Source organism: Capricornis sumatraensis, chromosome 8 (genome assembly GCF_032405125.1).
Source record: "Capricornis sumatraensis isolate serow.1 chromosome 8, serow.2, whole genome shotgun sequence".
Taxonomy (NCBI): Eukaryota; Metazoa; Chordata; class Mammalia; order Artiodactyla; family Bovidae; genus Capricornis; species Capricornis sumatraensis.
Window position 1 is genome coordinate 64,942,367 of NC_091076.1, and position 19,843 is coordinate 64,962,209.

A 19,843-nucleotide genomic window follows, 5' to 3' on the forward strand; every position below is an offset into this window, starting at 1 on the left:
CGGTGAGGCAATCACCACAAGCAATAAAAGGAATTCTCTGTGGTACCAATGACACAGAACCTTCAACCAGAAGCAGTGGCTCAGCAAGCAGGACTCTACAGCCGGGGGCTGCTGGTGGCAATGCAAGCTGACGTACAGCTGATAGACTTTGAGATAAAACCTGTAAAGGGACGACATTTCTACTTATCAATGTTAATTGAGTGTCTCTCCACATTTGCATTTTAATTATTGCTGTTCATACTTTTTTTAATAGTTCAAGGGTTTCTTTTATTTTTTAATTTTTGGCGGCACCATACAGCATGTGGGATCTTAGTTTCCCAACCAGGGATCGAACCTGTGTCCCCTGCAGAGCAAACATGGAGCCTTAACCCCGGACCGTGTTAGGAAACTTTAAATGGAGGTGGTCTTGTTCAGGCTTCGGATTGCTGTCATCTGGGACTTCCCAGCACTCAAGTCTGGATGCAGGCTTCAGTCCAAGTTGCTGATGTAGATGCTGTTACCTTTCCCTGTTGTTTTTATTTTTCTTTTAATGACTGTATATTGAAATTAAGCCAAACAATGCTCTATTAGATATTGGAATTGCATAGTGTGTGTTTGTATCAAGTGGTTTCTTTTGTTAACAAAGCCTTCATACCTAAAACAAAAGCAAAACTTTTAGCAAAACAGACCACCAGGGAAGTCCTCATATAGTTTTAAAAACTCACTTTTTGTTTCTAAAATGAAATAAAGTAAATATGTTCGTGAACAACAACCAAAAGACTTCTATCTCTTGCTGCCAAAGGAGGAGGTATGTGTACCATTGGGAGAAGGGATAGTTAGGGAGTTTGGGATGGATACGTACACACTGCTGTATTTAAAATTGATAATCAACAAGGACCTCCTGTATAGCACAGGGAACTCTGCTCAATGTTGTGTGGCAGCCTGGATGGCAGGGGAGTTTTGAGAGAATGGATACATGTATCTGTATGGCTGAGACCCTTCACTGTTCACCTGAAACCATTACACCATTGTTTGTTTTTTAATTATATTTATTTTAATTGGAGGCTAATTACTTTACACTATTGTAGTGGTTTCTACCTTACATTGACATGAATCAGCCACAGGAGTACATGTGTGCCCCATCCTGAACCCCCCTCCCACCTGCCTCCCCATCCCATCCCTCAGGGTCATCCCAGTGCACCGGCCCTGAGCGCCCTGTCTCATGCATTGAACCTGGACTGGTGATCTGTTTCACATATGGTAATATACATGTTTCAGTGCTATTCTGTTAAATCATCCCACCCTCACCCTCTCCCACAGAGTCCAAAAGTCTGTTCTTTACATCTGTGTCTCTTTTGCTGTCTCGCATATAGGGTCATCATTACCATCTTTCTGAATTCCATATATATGCGTTAATATACTATATTGGCACACAATTTTCTGTTAATCGGCTATACCCCAATACAAAATAAAAAGTTTTTGAAAAAATTTTTTAAAAATAAACACTTCAGAGGAGACAAAATTAACACGGGCTACATGAGCTTGAGGTTCGTTAAGTGCTTTGACTTTCTTTTCTAATTTATGCCTCACCGCTGCCCCTCGAGCTCGCCAGACAGACGTGGCTTTCCTCCTTTCAGATGAGGAAAGTGAAGCTCCCAGAGGGAAAGCGACTGGCTCAAGCTGCAGGCCAGTAGATGCCGGGGCTGGGGCTCCAGAGTAGAACCAGAGTGTTCCATGCACCTAGGTGACCTTCTCACTCAACACTCGGAGGCTTCTAGCTCTAGAAGCCCAGACACCTCACTAGTCCCTCTCGTGCCACAGACGACCGGACTCCCTGAGCTCTGCCCCGGCTCTCGCAAGAGAGCTGTCCCTGTAGTCCCTGCCCGCCCCCCAGGAGAAGAGGATGGCCTACGAAAAATCAGTCGACATCTCTGACATCAACAGGGCGATGTTCAACTGCCCATGGCTGGAATATCCAGGAAGGACCAAAGGTGAGGTTAGAATGGACAGGAGTGGAGTTGGGAATAGGGACCCGAAAAGGGAAGCTCCCTGGCCCCCACTCCCAGGCAGGAGTCCGGGTGATGTCAGCAAAGCTATGGGCAGAGTCAGGGCAGATCCTTGGGTACTTTGAAGGCTCCATACACCCCCCAAGGTAAGTTTCCAGGGCCTTCTAAGGCGGGATGTCTCTGTGACTCCCCAGCTTCTGCTTCCTCACCTGCTCTGCACTCTCACAAAGCCAAGGTTTCGAGGTGTTCCTCTTGCCCATTGTTCTTCCTCTCATCTGTCTGGCTACCTCTCCTACTTGCACTGAAGACTCAGCTTGTGGATAATCTCTGGAAACCCTCCCTGCTCCTCCCCACCAGGTTAGGACCCCTCATCAAGATCGCCTATGCCTCTATCCATCCTCACATTTATTTCCCTTTGCTAATTAATCCCCAGTAAACGGTTCTATCTCACCAGTAGACCAGTGGTTCCCAAAATATGTTCCCAGGATCAGCAGCATCAGTATTTTGTTAGACATGCAACTTCTCAGGACTTACCTGATGATCCAGGAGTTGACTCTGTGCCACCAATGTAGAGAGCAGGGGTTCGATCCCTGGTCAGGGAACTAAGACCCCACATGCCGTGTGCACCACACCCTCCTCAACCAAAAAAGTGAATTCTCAGACCGCACCTCAGAGTTACTCTGGGGATGAGTCTTCATCTGGGGCTAAGGAAATCTGTATTTTATCAAGCCCTCCAGGAACTTTCTTGGTGGCCCAGTAGTTAAGACTCTGCTTCCACTGCAAAGCAGGGCACAGGTTCAACCCCTGGTCAGGGAACTAAGATCCCACATTGCCACTCAGCATGGCCAAAACAAGCAAACAAAAAACAAGACCTCTAGTTCTTTCTAGTGCCACTCACGTTTGAGAACCACTGACCATTTTTACATTAGAATCCTTTGGGAAGCTTTCTAAAATGCCTAGGTCCCTTCCTCAGACAATCTGATTCAATTAGTCTGACGCAGGACTGGGGCATGTTAAAAAAATTCTCTCAAATAATTCTAATACGCAGCCAGGGATGAGACCCACTCTGCCAGACCCGTGTGTCTCCAATTTCAACATGTGTAGGAATCTTACTCAAATAAAGATCCTGACTTGGTAGGCCCGAGAGATTCTGCATTTCTGAGAAGCTTCCAGGCTATGGCAATGCTGCTATTCCACAGACCAAGACACCAGAAACGTACAAGTCCCTTAAGGACAGGAACTATGGCTTCTTTACTTCCCTGGTGCCTGATATCGTGTTCGCTAAATGCTAATGCTCAATAAACGCATACCCGGAAGGACAACTCTACAGCTCACCCTTGTCCATTGTCTCCTTTGCACCACAGAACTCAGAAGAGCTGCAGCTCCCGTCCTACTTTTCTTGTCCTGTGACCAGGTGAGACCCCTGACTTCCGCCACCCCGAGAGCCTCGTTGGAGGAAGAGGGTCAGCAGACCACCCCTTCCCATTAAGGCTGGTTCATAGAATCCTACGGGCTCCCCTGTGGCTCAGACGGTAAAGAATCCACCTGCCAATTCAGGAGACCTGGGTCCGATCCCTGGGTTGGGAAGATCCCCTGGAGAAGGGCATGGCTACCCCCTCCAGTATTCTTGCCTGGAGAATTCCATGGACGGGGGAGCCTGGTGGGCTACAGTCCATGTGGCCGCAAAGAGTCGGACACGACTCAAGGACTCACACAAACACATACTTAGAACTCCGCTCTCATCCCTGGGGCTGCCACGAACTCTGTGTGACCTTGGACAAGTGGCTTTCCCTCCCTGAACCGCAGGAGTAGCCTCTGTCACAAGCCAACCTCTGCCCTGCTCCTTTGTCGAGTGGCTATGAGATAACATCTGTAAGGTTTCGGCTGTGTAGGCAGTTGCTTAATAATGAGTTATTTTTGAATTTCAGAGAAACAATTAACTTTTTTCAACATGCTTATGTCCTAAATATTGCCTTCACTGCCTGGAACTGAAATTCAATGGGACATCCTGGGGTTTTTTGTTTGTTTGTTCTTAACTGAAGTAGAGAAGTTTATTTATTTGGCTGCTCTGGGTCTTGGTTGTGGCATGTGGGATCTAGTTCCCTGATCAGGGATTGATCACCACTCCCCACCGCCGGGTCCCCTGCAATGAAAGCTTGGAATCGTAGCCACTGGACCCACCAGGGAAGTCTCAATCCTGTTTTTTATTTGCTTGGTCCTTACAAAATCTGACAACCCTGCTTATAGTGAGTCAATGTCCCATTTTCTGAAGTCATGACAATCACCTGTGAACTCATGATGGTCTCAGTCACCCCACTGGGAACCACTAGCCAAAGCTCTTTTTCAGAGAGTTGTTGTAGAGACAGGACGGCTTGAGAAGAGACAAGAATGAATCCTTGTCAGATCTTCAGAGAAATCCCCTGACCCATCTAAAACCCCTTGGCCACAACCAGAGCTGCAGTTTCACAAGTGTCTAAGACAGATTATTTGAAGAAATCCTGTTTTTCCAATGAAACTATTAAGTTCCACGAGGACAGGAATGATAACTGCCTCCCCAGCACCGAGCACTTGGCACATAGTAGGTGCTCAATGAAAATCTGTCGAATGCCTGAGTGAATGAGCAGGAGCCCAAAATACCCCTCTATTTACTCCACATCTCCCCTGCTCCTGGCCTTTTCATCTCCTTGCCCAGATGACTTTTTTTTCTTTTTGGTCACACAAGGTCTTCACTGCTGCACACGGGCTTTCTCTAGTTATGGGGAGTGAGAGCTACTGCCCGCTGTGGGCTTCTCACTGAGGTGGCTCCTCTTGGCACGGCTCATGGGCTCTAGAGCGCAGGCTCTGTAGTTATGGCAGGCGGGCTTAGTTGCTCCTTGGTATGTGGGATCCGCCCGGACCAGGGATCGAGCCTGTGTCCCCTGCATTGGCAGGCAGATTCTTATCCACTGGGCCACCAGGAAGTCCCCAGATGACTTTTTCAAGTCCCTTGAAATTCTAAACTAACTGAACTGTGGACAGTTGTCTCTTGGTTTCCACAGGGGATACCAAACTCCACGGATACTCAAGTACAAAATGGAGTGGTGTTTGCATATAGCCTACACACATCCTCTCTAGATTATTTATAATACCTAATACAATGTAAATGGTATGTAAAGGGTTACCGGGTACATGGCAAATTCAAGTTTTGCTTTTGGGAACTTCTTAGAATTTTTTCCCCCCTAATATTTTGAACCCATGGTTAGTTGAATCCATGGATGTGGAACCTGTGGATACAGTGGGCCAACTGTGCTCAGATCAACTTACAAACCAACAACGGTTTCCCAGTCTTTATGTCAGTAGTCCTTCACAACCACCTTGGGAGGGGTACAGAACAAGGATGATTAGCCCCATTTTGCAGATGAGAAGACTGAGACCTTGGTAGGGTAAAGTCACTTGCCCGAGTCACACAGCTGGTTAGGAGCTGGCTGTGTCTTCAGGACGAGAGGCTGAAGGGTATTTCCCTCGTCTAGTCCCTTCTCGCCCTGGCCCTTTTCCTGGCTGAGAAATGTCCCCTGTGGCTGCTCTGTCACTCGCCCCTGCCTCCAGGCACCAAAGGAAGAGTTTCCCCCAAGTCCAGAGTGCTGGAGGGAACACCCGAGCAAGCCAAATGCCATACCTTACTGCTACTACAAGAAGCCCGAGCTCTACACGCACTGGTATACCCTGTATGATCGCCGAAAGCAACGGGAGGCCCAGAAGACACTGCGGAAAATGAGAGATCACCCCAGGTGTGTTTCGTCCCTTCCTGTTCTCCACGCCCTCCCCATCTTCTAAGAAAGGATGGAAAGAGAAGAAAGGGGTGGAGTGGGGCTGGGGGGCTGGGGTGGGGCAAATCAGCCTACAGACCCCCGAGGAGACCCTGGGGTAGATGGAAGCTGATCTGAGCTGGGCTGAGGACCAGAGGCAGAGGAGAGTCTGTGAAGTAAGGAGGAAGGGAACAAGGGGACCAGGGCTACCTGTGTGATTTCTCCCACAGGTACCTCAAGGAGGGTACCCTCAGCCAAAAGCTCCATCTCCCCATGAGCAAGCTGACTCGCAGGTCTCCAATGGAGTCCAAGCCCTTAGACCCTGCTGGGGACCCCCTGAAGTGGCAAAGGTTAAAGGTCAGGGGCCATGGCAGGAGCCGGGGCAGAATGGGGAGACTCTTTCTGAGGATGCCTTTACCTCGGGCTCACACTATCCTTCCACCCTCAGACCCTGCCAGCAAAAGGGAGCGAGGGAAGGAGAGTGGATTGGGTGAGCTCCTTCCACTTTGACAGAAGCATGGTAGAACTATATTTGTCCCTTTCTTCCCTTCCACTGGCTTCCCTGGATGGGCAGGAACTCACAGAAAGCCTGAAATCTCCCAGCGAGGATGAGCAGCTCTACGCAGCCCAGGTGAGAAGTGGCAAGGGTGGAGCGGTGTGGTTACAGGCCAGGTAGGAGTCGGCTGAGCTGGTGAGGAGAAAGATGCTGGAGGTGGAGGGCGGGGAGGCAGTGATGTTCCAAGAACAACCCCCAGCAGTGTCCAGAAGGTGGCAGCTCGTGGCGGTGGTGTCCGAGCTCTCCTCCTTTTCCTCTCTCCTGTTCCTGCAGGCTCTGGGGTGCCTGGGGGTCAGCGACAAGTTTGTCTTGGACGCACTGTGGCAGGTGGTGAGTCTGGGGCTGCACGGAGTCCAGGAGAGGAGGACACAGGGCCTGCAGTCTGCAGAGCCTTGGCACCTGAGCACAGACAAGGCCCACCAGGGTCAAGGATGATGGGTCAGACGCCGGAAGGAGGCAGCCGCCTTGTGCGACATGTGCCCATCTCATGCCCTTGGCTCCTTCAAAGGGCAGCTTGATCTTAAAGGATGGGGAAGGGGGATCTGAAGATCCCCTTTGTCTGACAGAGAAGTTGACTTTGGGGGTGGCGGCGGGCTGTGTTCTTACCCATAATCTCATTTAAATCTTTTGATACTAGAACTAGTTAGCAGTAGCTGCATTTTTCTAATGAGAAAATGAAAGCTCCGAGGGGCCAGGTGAACTGCCCTAGGCCTCGTGGCTATCAGACACCAGATAGGGATGTGAACAAAAGTCTTACTCCTAAGTTATGGTCCTTCCATCACATCACCCTGCCCACACCCGTGTTTGAACATAGACAGGTCACTCTCTAGGCCTCGGTTTCCTCATCTGTAAAATGGAAAGTTAAGCTGAGCTGATCCTGAAAGCTCCTGATATTCCACCACCTTAGGGCGTGTTCCCACCCTCCACCCCCTTAAATCAGGCCCAAGCCGGATCGGAGAAACTGAAGTATGAGGCCTGTCGAACCCTGGCCATCCTGGGTGAGTGGGTCCCCCCGTGGGTGGGAGTAGGGGCAGGGAAGGAAGGAGGCTATGTAGCCACAGTCCACCTTTAGGGAAAGACAGAAGGCAGTGGACGGCCCCCCAACTGCAACCTAGTCATTGGCAGGGCTGGGAGTGATCCGAGAGATTGTTGGGCAGAGAGAGGAAGGTGGGGTGAAGAGGGAGAAGAGGTGGGAGGGAGACAGAGAGCAGGCTCTGGGAACTGCGGTCATGCTCAGCCAGCTGCTCTGGTGTCCTGGGGGGACGGGCGACCGTGGGACCTCAGTGGAGTCAGGTGGAGTCTGGCAGAGAGGAGCCGCCCCAGAGGCTCCGCCCTGACCTGAGACTCCTCCCTGTCCAGGATGCCTGAAAAAGCACGTGATCCAAACTCTCATCAAGAAGTTGAAGGGCCAAAATGAGGGGCAGAGGATGGATACTCTGATAGCACTTCGGGCGGCTCTGAACTCCTGGGCTGCTGTCCCCAGAGATCAGGTGACTGGGGGGGAAGAGTCAGTCCCTGGGGCAAGGTCGGACAGGTCATCAATGGTGCTGGCTGGGGGTTAAGCTGGGGAGAGGGTAACCTAGCTCCTAGTTCTGATGAGGGGGATGATGTCCTTGTGGAGTCCCCTGAGGAATAGGTTGCCGGGACAGAATCATTGGTGTAGCTCCCAAACTGGTCATACTACCTCTGAAAAGCCAGCTTTCGGAGTTGTCATTTGTCCTTCTCTAAAATGGATATAGTAGTTACAGCATCGCTGAGAAGATTAAATGAGATAATATATGTAAAGCACCTACTTCAATGCCTAGATAATTTTTTTATATATATTTATTTATTTGGCTGCACCAGGTCTTATTTGCGCCATGCAAACTCTTAGTTGTGGCACGTGGGATAGAGTTCCCCGTTCAGGGATCGACCCTGGGTGCACTGCATCGGGAGTGTGGAGTCCTAGCCACTGGTCTCCACGGAAGTCCCAGCGCCTGTGCTTTTTCAGTGACCACGCCTCATCCTTAAAATAACCTGCTAAAGGAAAACCTCTGCCCAGAGGGGACAGGGACCAAGGAAGTCTACTGACACTACTTGAGATTTTTCCCTTTTAGGATCCTCTTATTTTGACCCCGTCACTGCTCCACATAAAATAGAATTCATTACATCCACTTACTCAACAAACCTACACTGAACAGCTATCATGGGCCAGACATCACCCTAGGCCCTTGGGATATGTCAGCAAACAACGCAGGCAGAGATCTCAGCTTTTGGTAGAGCTTACATTCCAGCGGGGTGGGGGAAGCGGGGAGGGGAGACAGGTGAAAGTGAAAGTCGCTCAGTCGTGTCCGACTCTTTGCGACCCCGTGGACTATACAGTCCATGGAATTCTCTAGGCCAGAATACTGGACTGGGTAGCCTTTCCCTTCCCCAGGGAATCTTCCCAACCCAGGGATCGAACCCAGGTCTCCCTCGTTGCCGGCAGATTCTTTACCAGCTGAGCCACAGGGGAAGCCCGGGGAGACACATAATAACCAACAAATTTCACTATATAGTATGTTAGATACAGCAAGTGGGAGACTTACGTAGAGGGGTGAGAGTGATCAGGATGATGAGGGGTGAGAGTGACTGGGATGATGAGTGCAGATGAGTATTTAGATACAGCAAGTGGGAGGCTTATGTAGAGGGGTGAGAGTGATCAGGATGATGAGGGGTGAGAGTGACCGGGGATGCTGAGTACAGATGGAATGAGTTGCAATTTTAAACACGGAGGACAGGGGAGGCCTCACGTGGAAGTCGTAGTCTGAGCTCAAGCACGAAGGTGAGGGGTGAGCCTTGCAGATATCTGAGAGAAGGCATTCCCAGCAAAGGAAGAATCGAGCCAAAGTCCCGAAGGCAGGGGCAGGCTTGGTATGGGCAAGAACGGCAAGGAGGCCCTGTGACAGAAGTGGGGTGGGAGCAGAGAAAGCAGGAGGAAATGAAGTTGGGCCAAAGACGCTAATAGGAGACTAGCGCATATGAGGCCTTCTGGATGACTTTAAGTACTTGAGCTTTTCTCCCAAGTGGAATAGGATTTTGAACAAAGCAATGATGTGATCTAACTTGTTTCCAAGTTCACTCTGGGGGACTTCCCTGGTGGTCCAGTGGTTAAAACTCTGTGTTCCCAGTGCAGGGGGCCTGGGTTCAGTCCCTGGTTGATCCCTGGTTGGGGAACTAAGATCCCTCATGTGGCACAGTGGCCAAAAAAAAAAAAAAACGTTCACTCTGACTGCTATGTTGAAGAAAGACGGGCAGGGGAACAAAGGCAAAAGTGGAAGCTGAGAGACCAGTTAGGAGTTGTTAGAGCAGTCCTGGTGAGACACGATGGTGGCTTGGACCACAGGGGTCGCAGTGGGGTTGGTAACCAGTTATTAAGTTCTGAATATGTATTTATGTATTAATGTTTATCAATTTGTTTTGGCTGTGTCGGGTCTAGGTTGCAGCATGCAGGATCTTGTAGTTGCAGCATGTGGGATCTAGTTCCCTGAAGAGGGATCAAACCCAGGCCCCCTTCATTGGGAGTGTGGAGTCTCAGCCACTGGACCACAAGGGAAATCCCCTGCATATATTTTTAAAGTAAAACTCTGACAGGTTAAATGTGACCTATAAGAGAAAGTGAGGCAACAAGGAGGAAGCCAAGGCTTTTGGCCTAGAAACTGAAAGGATGGAGTTGTCATCAGCTAAGATGAGTTTCCCTGATAGCTCAGTTGATAAAGAATCTGCCTGCAAAGCAGGAGACCCTGGTTCAACTCCTGAGTTGGGAAGATCCCCTGGAGACAGGATAGGCTACCCACTCCAATATTCTTGGGCTTCCCTTGTGGCTCAGCTGGTAAAGAATCTGCTGGCAGTGCCAGAGACCTGGGTTCAATCAAACCTGGGTTCGATCCCTGGGTTGGGAAGATCCCCTGGAGAAGGGAAAGGCTACCCACTCCAGTATTCTGGCCTGGAGAATTCCATGGACTGAATAGTCCATAGGGACAGGACTGAGCAACTTTCACTTCACTTCAAGAAGGAGAAAGCTGCACAAGGAACAGGCTTGGAGGTAATATCAGAAGTCCAGTTTTGGACAAGTTGTGTTTGTGACGTCTTCTGGACATCCAAAGGAAACAACAAACAAGCAGCTGGATATACAATTTGGAGTTCAGAAGCCTGAACCAGTGGAAGAAATCTATGAGTTGTCAGCATATAGGTCATTCAACAAGATGAGATCACTAAGAACCAAGAATCAAGCCTTGGGGCACCCCAGTGTTAAGAGGTCAGAGATAAGAGGAAGAACCAGTAAATATTAAGAAGTAGCCAACAGGTAGGAAGACAACCAATAGTGTGGTATACTGAAAATCAAGTAGAGAACATTCATCAAGGAAAAGGAGACAAATCAACCATATCAAATAATATAAGGGCTGAGAATCCATACAATGGCTTTAACCACATGCCTGGATCATTGATTATCTTAACAAGAACTACTCTGGTGGGGCAGTGAAAGTCTGAATGGAGTAGGGTTAAGAGAAAATGGGAGGAAAGAAGGGCAAGATGGCAAGAATGGGCAACTGTCCAAGTTTTCCTGGATAGAGCTGTAGTCAGCAGCAGGGGTAAATTCTAGAAAGAAAAAAATAGCAGCAAGTGTCAACGCTGAGGAGTAACGATCCAGTCGTTAGGAAAATGATCATTTTGAAGAGGGTGGGAAGAGTTGGGCAGCAATGTTCTTGAGAAGATGAGAAGGGATGAGAGCAAACACATAAGAGACTGACTTTATTTTTTTTATATTTTTATTTATTTGGCTGCACCAAGTCTTGGTTGTGGCATGCGGAATCTTTTGTTGCATGTGGACCCTTGGTGGCAGCATGTGGGATCTAGCTTCCTGACCAGAGAGCGAACCTGGGCCCCCTGCAATGGGAGTGTGCAGTCCTAGCCACCAGACCACCAGGAAAGTCCCCCAGATTGACTTTTTTAGATAGATGGTCATGGGCCACAGTAATGTGGAAAGGAAGGAATATGGGTGCAGGTGTTGAAAGTTGGACAGAAGGGGTGGTAAGTGTCTCTGGAACTTCTTTTCTAGTTGCTTTTATTTTGCTCAATAAAGTAGGAAACAAGGTCATCAACTTAAGAGAACAGAGGAAGAAGTGTTAGAGGGCCCAGAGGAAGGAAGAGGAATTAGGAAGGTGGGAAAGAGAACTGCCCAGGGAAAAGCAGTCTCACCGTTAGGCATCATTAAGGGTTTTCTTAAGGTTTGTGTCCATATACTTCAAGCGAGATTAGTCATCATTACTTTGATTTCCTCCGGGAAGTGCAGGCATAGAGTCGGTGGAGAGTTTAATACAATAAAGAGGGGGTAAAGGAGTCCAGGGACCATGGAACTGAAGCTGGGTAAAAGGAAAGAAAGTGAGGAGGAGGGCAAAGTTGCTCAATGAACTGTCAGTCTTCATGCAGGCCAGCAACTTTTCTAATAGAGTGATTTATTAGCATTAAATTTACAAAAAAATTCACTGTCGTTTTTATTTATAAGAATTTGAAAGTAAAGAATATAAAAGTTACGGATAAATTCTTTCATTAAGAAAAGTTTAAAAAATAAAAGAGCAATGGCGATAACAGAATATGCCCAAGTGATCTGACCGTGCACTTTTATAAACCTTCACAGTCCCCCGTATATACATCTACATTTACAGAAAAGAACTCATCTTTTATGTAATATCCAAGTAAAGACTCCCAGTTCCTGTTGAGAAGAATTCAGTTAACAACAGAACTAAATAGGAGCACTCTGACCACACTATACAAATGTAAGGAACTTCTATAGACAATTTACGAAAGAAAAATATACATGAGTAACTAACCCACATATATATTCACGTACAGATAATGAAATAAGTTCAAAGTAAAGCTATTTAATATACTCCTTTTTAAAAAATTCATTGGCTTTACATTGTTAAGTTTTCACTGTATAGCAAAGTGAATCAGTCATTCGTATCTATTGTTGCTGTTTAGTCAACAAACTTGGACAAAACATGTCCAACTCCTTGGCAGCTCCATGGACTGCAGCCCGCCAGGCTGCTCTGTCCATTGGATTTTCCAGGCAAGAATACTGGAGTGGGTTGCCATTTCCCTTTCCAGGGGATCTTCCCAACCCAGGGATCGAACCCGGGTCTCCTACATTGGCAGGCAAGTTGTTCACCACTGGGCCACCAGGGAAGCCCCGTACGTTTTTGGATTTCCTTCCCATTTAGGTCATCACACAGCACTGAGCAGAGTTCCCTGTGCTATACAGTAGGTAGAACAATAAGTGCTGGCATCAGAGGAGAACCAGAAAGACAGGAGGAGAGGGAGTCAGAGAGAAGCTGCAGTAACGGGTAACGATGAAGTCCCTCTGTGGGAACTGACGGCTGACGTAGCGCCAAGGACAAGGTCATGGGAGGAGAGGCATCGGGGCAATGACCTGTATATTTTTTTCAAATGCCAAGAGCTGAGACAGCAGAGGTATTAAAGAGAGTAACGCCGACCCACTCACAAGAAAAAGTCATAGAGAAGTGAAAGGATGTGAGCTGGGAGCAAGCAGATGGCAGCAAGAAGAAGGGAAGTGGGTAAACTAAGCTCTTGACAGGAGATTCCTTCTGGGGAAGAGGGAGAATGGGCTGGAAGCAGTCATGAATTGCCCTCACAAAGCCTGGCCGGAGACCTGGTCCAACCGCCCCGTCTCCCTCTCAAGAGGACTCAGGTGGAGGATGAAGAGAAGCTGGCGCTGGTGCTACTGATGCTGATAAAGAAGGCAGCGTACAAGGCGGCGGCGGAGGCGGCCCTGTGCTTGGGGCTCCTGAGGCCCCACAGCAACGTGGCCCGAGAGCACTTGCTGCAGTGCCTGTTCCAAGGGCCGAAGACCCAGCAGATGAAGGTGTGAGGGGCGGGGGGCCGGGCTCCCTGGGGAGCCCTGGGGAAACGGTGCTGGCTCTGGTCCCTGTCATCCTCATCCCAGAGAAAAGGAGCTTCAGCAGGGAGCGCCGCAGGGTCCTCTGTGTGTTTGTGAATATGTATGTGGGTCGCGTGGAAGTCAGTGTACACAGATCTGTGTATAGTCCATTCATTCATGTATATGCACGTGTGCGCTCACATGAACTTGCACACTCACTCATGAGGCCAAGAGGGAAGAGAAAGGACTCTGCCTGTTTCCTACAAGTTCTAGCCCTCAAGTGTGCTTGGCCATCCAAATGCCTCTTGGTCTGGTGTACCCCACCCCGCCCTGCCCACCCCCACAGGCACTCACTGTGCTGGTCAAGATAATGGGTGTGCACTCAGCCACAGTTGTCAGGAGCATCCTGGACCAGCTGTCCCGTTCCAGCGTCCTGGAGGTAAGCTCTCAACTGCCTAGTACCCTTCCTGCTCCAGCACAAGGATGTGCTGGGGGATGAGGAAGGTGGTCTGTCCTTTGTGTCTGCCCTCAGCACCGTTTTGAAGCCATGCAGATGCTCAAGGCCATAGGACTGGAACGGATCCAGGCACATGGTCTGGAAGACCTCACATTTGACCTACTCAGGAGGAAGACATATAATGAGCCCTTCTTCGTAAGTGAGACCAACGCTCCCAAGCCCAGACAACCCAAACCTGTCTCTTCACCTTTCCCTAAAGGACCCCCACCCTGCCTTGGCTCCCACCACACTGCCCCCCAAAGTTCAGTTCAGTTCAGTTCAGTTCAGTCGCTCAGTTATGTCCAACTCTTTGCAACCCAATGGACTGCAGCAAGCCAGGCTTCCCCATCCATCACCAACTCCTGGAGCTTGCTGAAATTCATGTCCATCAAGTCAGTGATGCCATCCACCACCTCATCCTCTATCGTCCCCTTCTCCTCCTGCCTGCAATCTTTCCCAACATTAAGGTCTTTTCCAACGAGTCACTTCTTCGCATCAGGTGGCCAAAGTATTGGAGCTTCAGCTTCAGCATCAGTCCTTCCAATGAATATTCAGGACTGATTTCCTTTAGGATTGACTGGTTTGATCTCCTTGCAGTCCAAGGGACTCTGAAGAGTCTTCTCCAACACCACAGTTCAAAAGCATCAATTCTTCGGCACTCAGCTTTCTTTATAGTCCAACTCTCACATGCATACATGACTACTGGAAAAACCATAGCTTTGACTATGTGAACCTTTGTCAGTGAAGTAATGTTTCTGCTTTTTAATATGCTGTCTAGGTTGGTCATAGCTTTTCTTCCAAGGAGCAAGTGTCTTTTGATTTTGTAACTGCAGTCACCATCTGCAGTGATTTTGGAGCCCAAAACAATAAAGTCTGTCACTGTTTCCATTGTTTCCCCATCTATTTGCCATGAACTGATGGGACATGAACTGATGGGATGCCATGATCTTAGTTTTTTGAATGCTGAGTTTTAAGCCAGCTTTTTCACTCTCCTCTTTCAGTTTCATCAAGAGGCTCTTCAGTTCCTCTTCACTTTCTGCTATAAGGGTGGTATCATCTGCATATCTGAGGTTATTGATATTTCTCCCATCAATCTTGATTCTAGCTTGTGCTTCATCCAGCCCAGCATTTCGCATGATGTACTCTGCATATAGATTAAATAAACAAGGTAACAAAATACAGCCTTGACATACTCCTTTCCAAATTTGGAACCAGTCCATTGTTTCACATCTGGTTCTAGATGTTGCTTCTTGACCTGAATACAGATTTCTCAGGAGGTAGGTCAGGTGGTCTGGTATTATCTCTTTAAGAATTTTACACCAGTTTGTTGTGATCCACACAGTCAAAGGCTTTGGCATAGTCAATGAAGCAGAAGTAAGTATTTTTCTGGAATTCTCTTGCTATTTCTATGATCCAACAGATGTTGGAAATTTGATCTCTTGTTCCTCTTCCTTTTCTAAATCCAGCTTGAACATCTGGAAGTTCTCGGTTCACATACTGTTGAACTCAGCTTGGAGAATTTTCAACATTACTTTACTAGCATGTGAGATGAGTGCAATTGTGCAGTAGTTTGAACTTTCTTTGGCATTGCCTTTCTTTGGGATTGGAATAAACCTTTTCCACTCCTGTGGCCACTGCTGGCATATTGAGTGCAGCACTTTCACAGCATCATCTTTGGGGATCTGAAATAGCTCAGCTGGAATTCCATCACCTATACTAACATTGTTCATAGTGATGCTTCCTAAGGCCCTCTTGACTTCACACTCCATGATGTCTGGCTCCAGACAACACCATCATGGTTCTCTGGGTCGTTCAGATCTTTTTTGTGTAGTTCTTCTGTGTATGCATGCCCCCCAAAGCGTGCGTCACACTCCCCAGAATACAGCTCCTGTCTCCAAGCTGTCTGGCCTCTGTGCAGGCAGTCCTCTCAGCTTAAAGTGCCCTGTTATTCCTCCCTCCCCTGAAAGGTGGAAAACTGCCTCTGCTTTCAGTTCCACTGGTAAGTAGCTCCTCTCTCCTACTGCCTATTAAAATACGATTACCCCTTCCAGACCAGCCCAGACAACACCTCCTATGGGAAGCTTTCCAATCACCACCAACAGAATCACCCTGCCTTCCCCTGCACTTTTACCTTTCTTAGAGCTTGCTACAAAGCCAGCCACAGCACTGCTAAAGACATTTTTCTAATCTGTGAATCAGGTTGCAGCTCACCTCTGCAAAGAACTTCTCAGTTACTCCCCAAGCTCTCAGGAGAGCTTACATAGCCCTTCACCACTCAAGACCTGTCTGACTCTTTATCCTCACCACACTCGTGCCCAGCCAGGCACCAGCAGTGCTTAGGAGCACCCTGTCCTGACTTACACCCATGGTCCCAGTGTAATTGCTCAGAGTGTCCCACTCTGAAGACTCTGTATGGTCACCTAGCTAAACTGAACCATTTCCTGTCCCCTAACCTCTCTGTGCTCTCTCCTGCCTCCAGGCCTTTGTACCTGCTTTCCCTCTGCCCAGGGAAGTTGGCCCCTAGCCTCTCAGCCTGGCTAACTCCTACTCATGCCTCAGGTTTCAGCTGCGACATCACTTCCTCCAGGAAGTCTTCCTGGAACTCAGACTGAGTCAGGAGACCCTCCTGTTGTCCCTACATTTAGTTCACGAGTCTGACTGCCTGTTCACTTGTCTGTTTCCCCCACCAGACCGTGAGCTCCCTGAGGCAAGGGCCATACACACAGCACAAAGTAAACTCTCAATGAAGGTCGATGGTCCAGTGGTTAAGACTTCACCTTCCAGTGCAGGGGCTGTGGGTTCAATCCCTGGTCAGGGAGCTAGGATTCCACATGCCTTGTGGGCCAAAAAACCAAAACGTGAAACAGAAACAATACTGTAACAAATTCAATAAAGGCTAAAAAATGGTCCACATCCAAAAGAAAAGTTTGGGAAGCACTTAAGAGCACACCCCTGAGCCTCTGTCCCACCTTAATCTCTCTTCAGGCTATGAGGCAGGCTGTTGCTGAAACCGTGGAAGAGCTTAAGATGAAGCCCATGATGCTGAACTTGGTGGAGGCGTGAGTGGCTTGGGCTGGGAGCTACCAGGGTCAAATCCTAGGCTGTGGGAAGGGGACAGAAGGCCAGTGAGAGTGGAGATCCTACTGTCTGGTCTCAGATCACACTGCCCAGGCCACTGGCCAAGTCACTCTTTGACCGCTGGGCTTTTCTTCATCCGTAAAAGGGGCTGATAATACCTACCACTCAGAGGTACTATTTAAAGCTCAAGTTAAGATGAGGACTTGGAAGGGATTTGTAAACGGTAAAGTTCTGGACAAATGTGAGTCCTGATCATCACACAGAGCCCCTTGGAAAACTGTTGTACCGACCTTTCCCTTTCCAGTCCCTTTCCTGACCCAAGAAACAAGAAGGGGCCGTTAATGAAATTAACATCACTCATCAGCTTTATACCTGAGTCACTCTGGACTGTAAGAAGCAGCCAGTCTTCCTCCCCTACCCCTTAACTGGACCACAACACACTCACTCCCTTCTCTTCAGGCAGCTGATGAGCTCAAATGCATTGGCACGCAAGGAAGCAGTCATCTCTCTGGTAAGGCCAGCTCCGCAACTCTGACCAGATGTGTTGATGGCTGGGGGAGTGGGCAGTCCAGGAGAGCTACTGAGGGGAAGAAAGGGCGGCAAAGTGTGGGGAGGTGGTTTGCCGGCTTTTTTATTCTAGACTTCCCACCGTACCAGGAGTTAAGGGAAAGCTTTTCTGCAGGACTGGAGCTGGGTAGAAGGGACAGGTGAAGGGTGTGAGGGGCATTGCTCAGATGTGACAGAAACTATCTTGACTCTTCTGGTGAAAAAAATTGTACCGGAACCCAATACAGAGGCAGGCCCTCAAAGGTAAGGAAGCAGCTGGGAAGCCACATCTCCTGTCCAGGTAAAGGGTCATCACGAGGGCGCTAGAATGGAAGAGAGTGTAGACGGGGCATCTTCCTGGGCCGGCTACTGAGATGCCCTCATCCTGCCTCTGCCAGAGCGTCCTGGGGATCCGCAGCCCACAGGTGTTCCACTTGGTCCTGGACATGCTGGACGTGGAGAAGAACTCGTCTGTGAAGAAGAGTGTAAGGCATCCCTGCTCTCCTCTTCCTCCAGCCTCTCCCACTCTCCTCACACAACATGCCCTCTGACGGAGGGGAGGGGAATAAGCCCTTAGATGTTGTCCCTTGACCTCATTCCCTGGGACTCAGAGTGACCTGTGGCCAGAACTCCCCTTCCCGCCTCCCAGGGCTGGCCTGAAGGGAGCCAGCCACGGGGCTTGTTTCAATGCAGCTACAAGAAACATTAATTCTTTTGGCCTCCATCGATCCCTGGATCCAAAACAAGCTAAAGAACAAGGTTCTTTTTGTATGTGAGATGCCAAAGACCAGCATGAAGGTGGAGTTCACAAGGTTCCGGAAAGAGCCCGAGAAACCTGAAGAGTCAAATATCCAAGATTTTCAACTTACAGAGCTGAACCCCTTGTTTCTTACAAAGTCCAGTGCCATGTTAGACCACCAGAAAAAGCTAAACCCCCAGAAAGGGTCTGATACCCCTGGCTTCCTACCCTCTTTCTCTATATCCCCAAAACACAAGTCACAGGGGTCCTGGGCACAAGGGATCAGAAAACAGCTCCAGATCTTTGCTGAGACCCCCAACTAGGTCAGTTGTTTAGGTCGAGTCCCTGCTCTTTTCTTAAGGGTGCTTCTCAGGCTCGCCTGAGAAAATGTTCAGTACTTATCTTCCATGAATAAATGAGCATCACTCTGCCTACCTTCATCATGATGATGGTTCCCTTCCTCATGAGCTGCACTGAAACACAGATCTCCTCACTCCTGGCTGGGCCTTCCTTGCTCTCAGCCACATGTCCTTTCCACGAGACAAACCTGCTCTGGATGGCCAGCCTGTCTTCCTACAGCAAGTCCTTTGTCTGCACCCAGAATGTGATGACAAAGCCAGAGCTGAGCCTCTGTCCAGAGGGGACTGCTGAGGAGGAAAATGGGAGAAAATCCTGGAGAGCTTGGCTCTTGGGCCATTTCCTCTTACTAACTTGTCCCTCCCCATCCCCCCTCCCCATTTCCCTATTGGTGGTCAAGAGATAACCATCCTCTCCACTGTCTCTTCTCTCACACCTGCTTTCCAACTCCCTTAGGGTCATTCCCTCTGACAGACTCAATTTACTCTTTAAGAACTGCCTTAGTGCCTCCCTCATTTTACGAAATGCTTCAGTTTCCCTCAGCCAATAGGACTGGTCACACCAATCCCAGCAAGCTATGTCCTCCATTAAAAGGAAAAGCCCAGACTCTGGAGTCAGACAAATCTGAAATCAAGTCCCAGGGCCCATCACTCACTTGATCTTCGACTGTGAAGTTACTGAACCGTCCTCACCTACAAAATGAAGGGAGTAATGCACACCACTTCTGAGGGCTCTTAGGATTACGTGCATGTGTGCAAAGTTGCTTCAGTCGTGTCCCACTCTTTGTGACCTTATGGACCGTAGCCTGCCGGGCTCCTCTGACCATGGGGATTCTCCAGGCAAAAAATACTGGGAGTGGGTTGCCATGCCTCCTCCAGAGCATCTTCCCGACCTGAGGATTGAACCTGCATCTCTCACATCTCCTGGTGCCGCCTGGGAAGTCAGAATAACACAAAACCTACTGGTGCCTGGTATTCCATAGAAGGCACTCAAGTGGAGATTTCTTTTCTCTGTTCCTCTCTCCAGCGTTGCCATGTGAGCCTGTGACCACCAGAGATCTAAAAAGCTCTGCTGCCTTCATTTACCCCTGCCATCGTATTGAGCGGTCAGCGAGAGGTCAAGTTCTTCCCGTTGAGCAGGAAAGGCCAAAGTGAAACAAAATGTTCCCTTCTACCGCCCCACATTCCAGGTTCTAGAGTAGTCCAGTTATTCTGAATTCAGCATGGTATATGTCACTGAGATTTATCTGCCCACCTGCCCTACCACTTATAAATTCATGCTTTGCTTTACAGAACTTTAAGTAAAAACCAAAGGAACAGTATCACTATTCTGGGGTATAAGCAGCATTGCCTCTAATAGTGTGGCACAAAGGCCAAAGATGGAAA

At 48.8% G+C, this 19,843-nt stretch overlaps 1 protein-coding gene across 1 annotated transcript; it reads left to right on the forward strand.

The window, feature by feature from the left end:
• Positions 1 to 1,882: 1,882 nt before the first annotated feature.
• On the forward strand, positions 1,883 to 18,424 carry HEATR9 (HEAT repeat containing 9). Its single transcript, XM_068977418.1, has 15 exons — positions 1,883 to 1,970; positions 3,350 to 3,399; positions 5,571 to 5,752; positions 6,001 to 6,127; positions 6,345 to 6,401; positions 6,600 to 6,656; positions 7,267 to 7,324; positions 7,686 to 7,816; positions 13,045 to 13,227; positions 13,589 to 13,681; positions 13,775 to 13,894; positions 16,724 to 16,797; positions 17,276 to 17,327; positions 17,761 to 17,847; positions 18,056 to 18,424. The coding sequence occupies exons 1-15, from the start codon at positions 1,883 to 1,885 to the stop codon at positions 18,422 to 18,424; spliced, it is 1,728 nt and encodes a 575-aa protein (XP_068833519.1).
• The last annotated feature ends 1,419 nt before the right edge of the window (positions 18,425 to 19,843 follow it).

What these genes read in the sequence shown, in the direction of transcription:
- HEATR9 (XM_068977418.1), top strand. Translation starts at nt 1,883, where the DNA reads ATGGCCTACGAAAAATCAGTCGACATCTCTGACATCAACAGGGCGATG. An exon ending in AAAATGAGAGATCACCCCAG is followed by an intron (nt 5,753 to 6,000) that starts GTGTGTTTCGTC and finishes TTTCTCCCACAG; the next exon opens with GTACCTCAAGGAGGGTACCC. An exon ending in CGAAGACCCAGCAGATGAAG is followed by an intron (nt 13,228 to 13,588) that starts GTGTGAGGGGCG and finishes CCACCCCCACAG; the next exon opens with GCACTCACTGTGCTGGTCAA.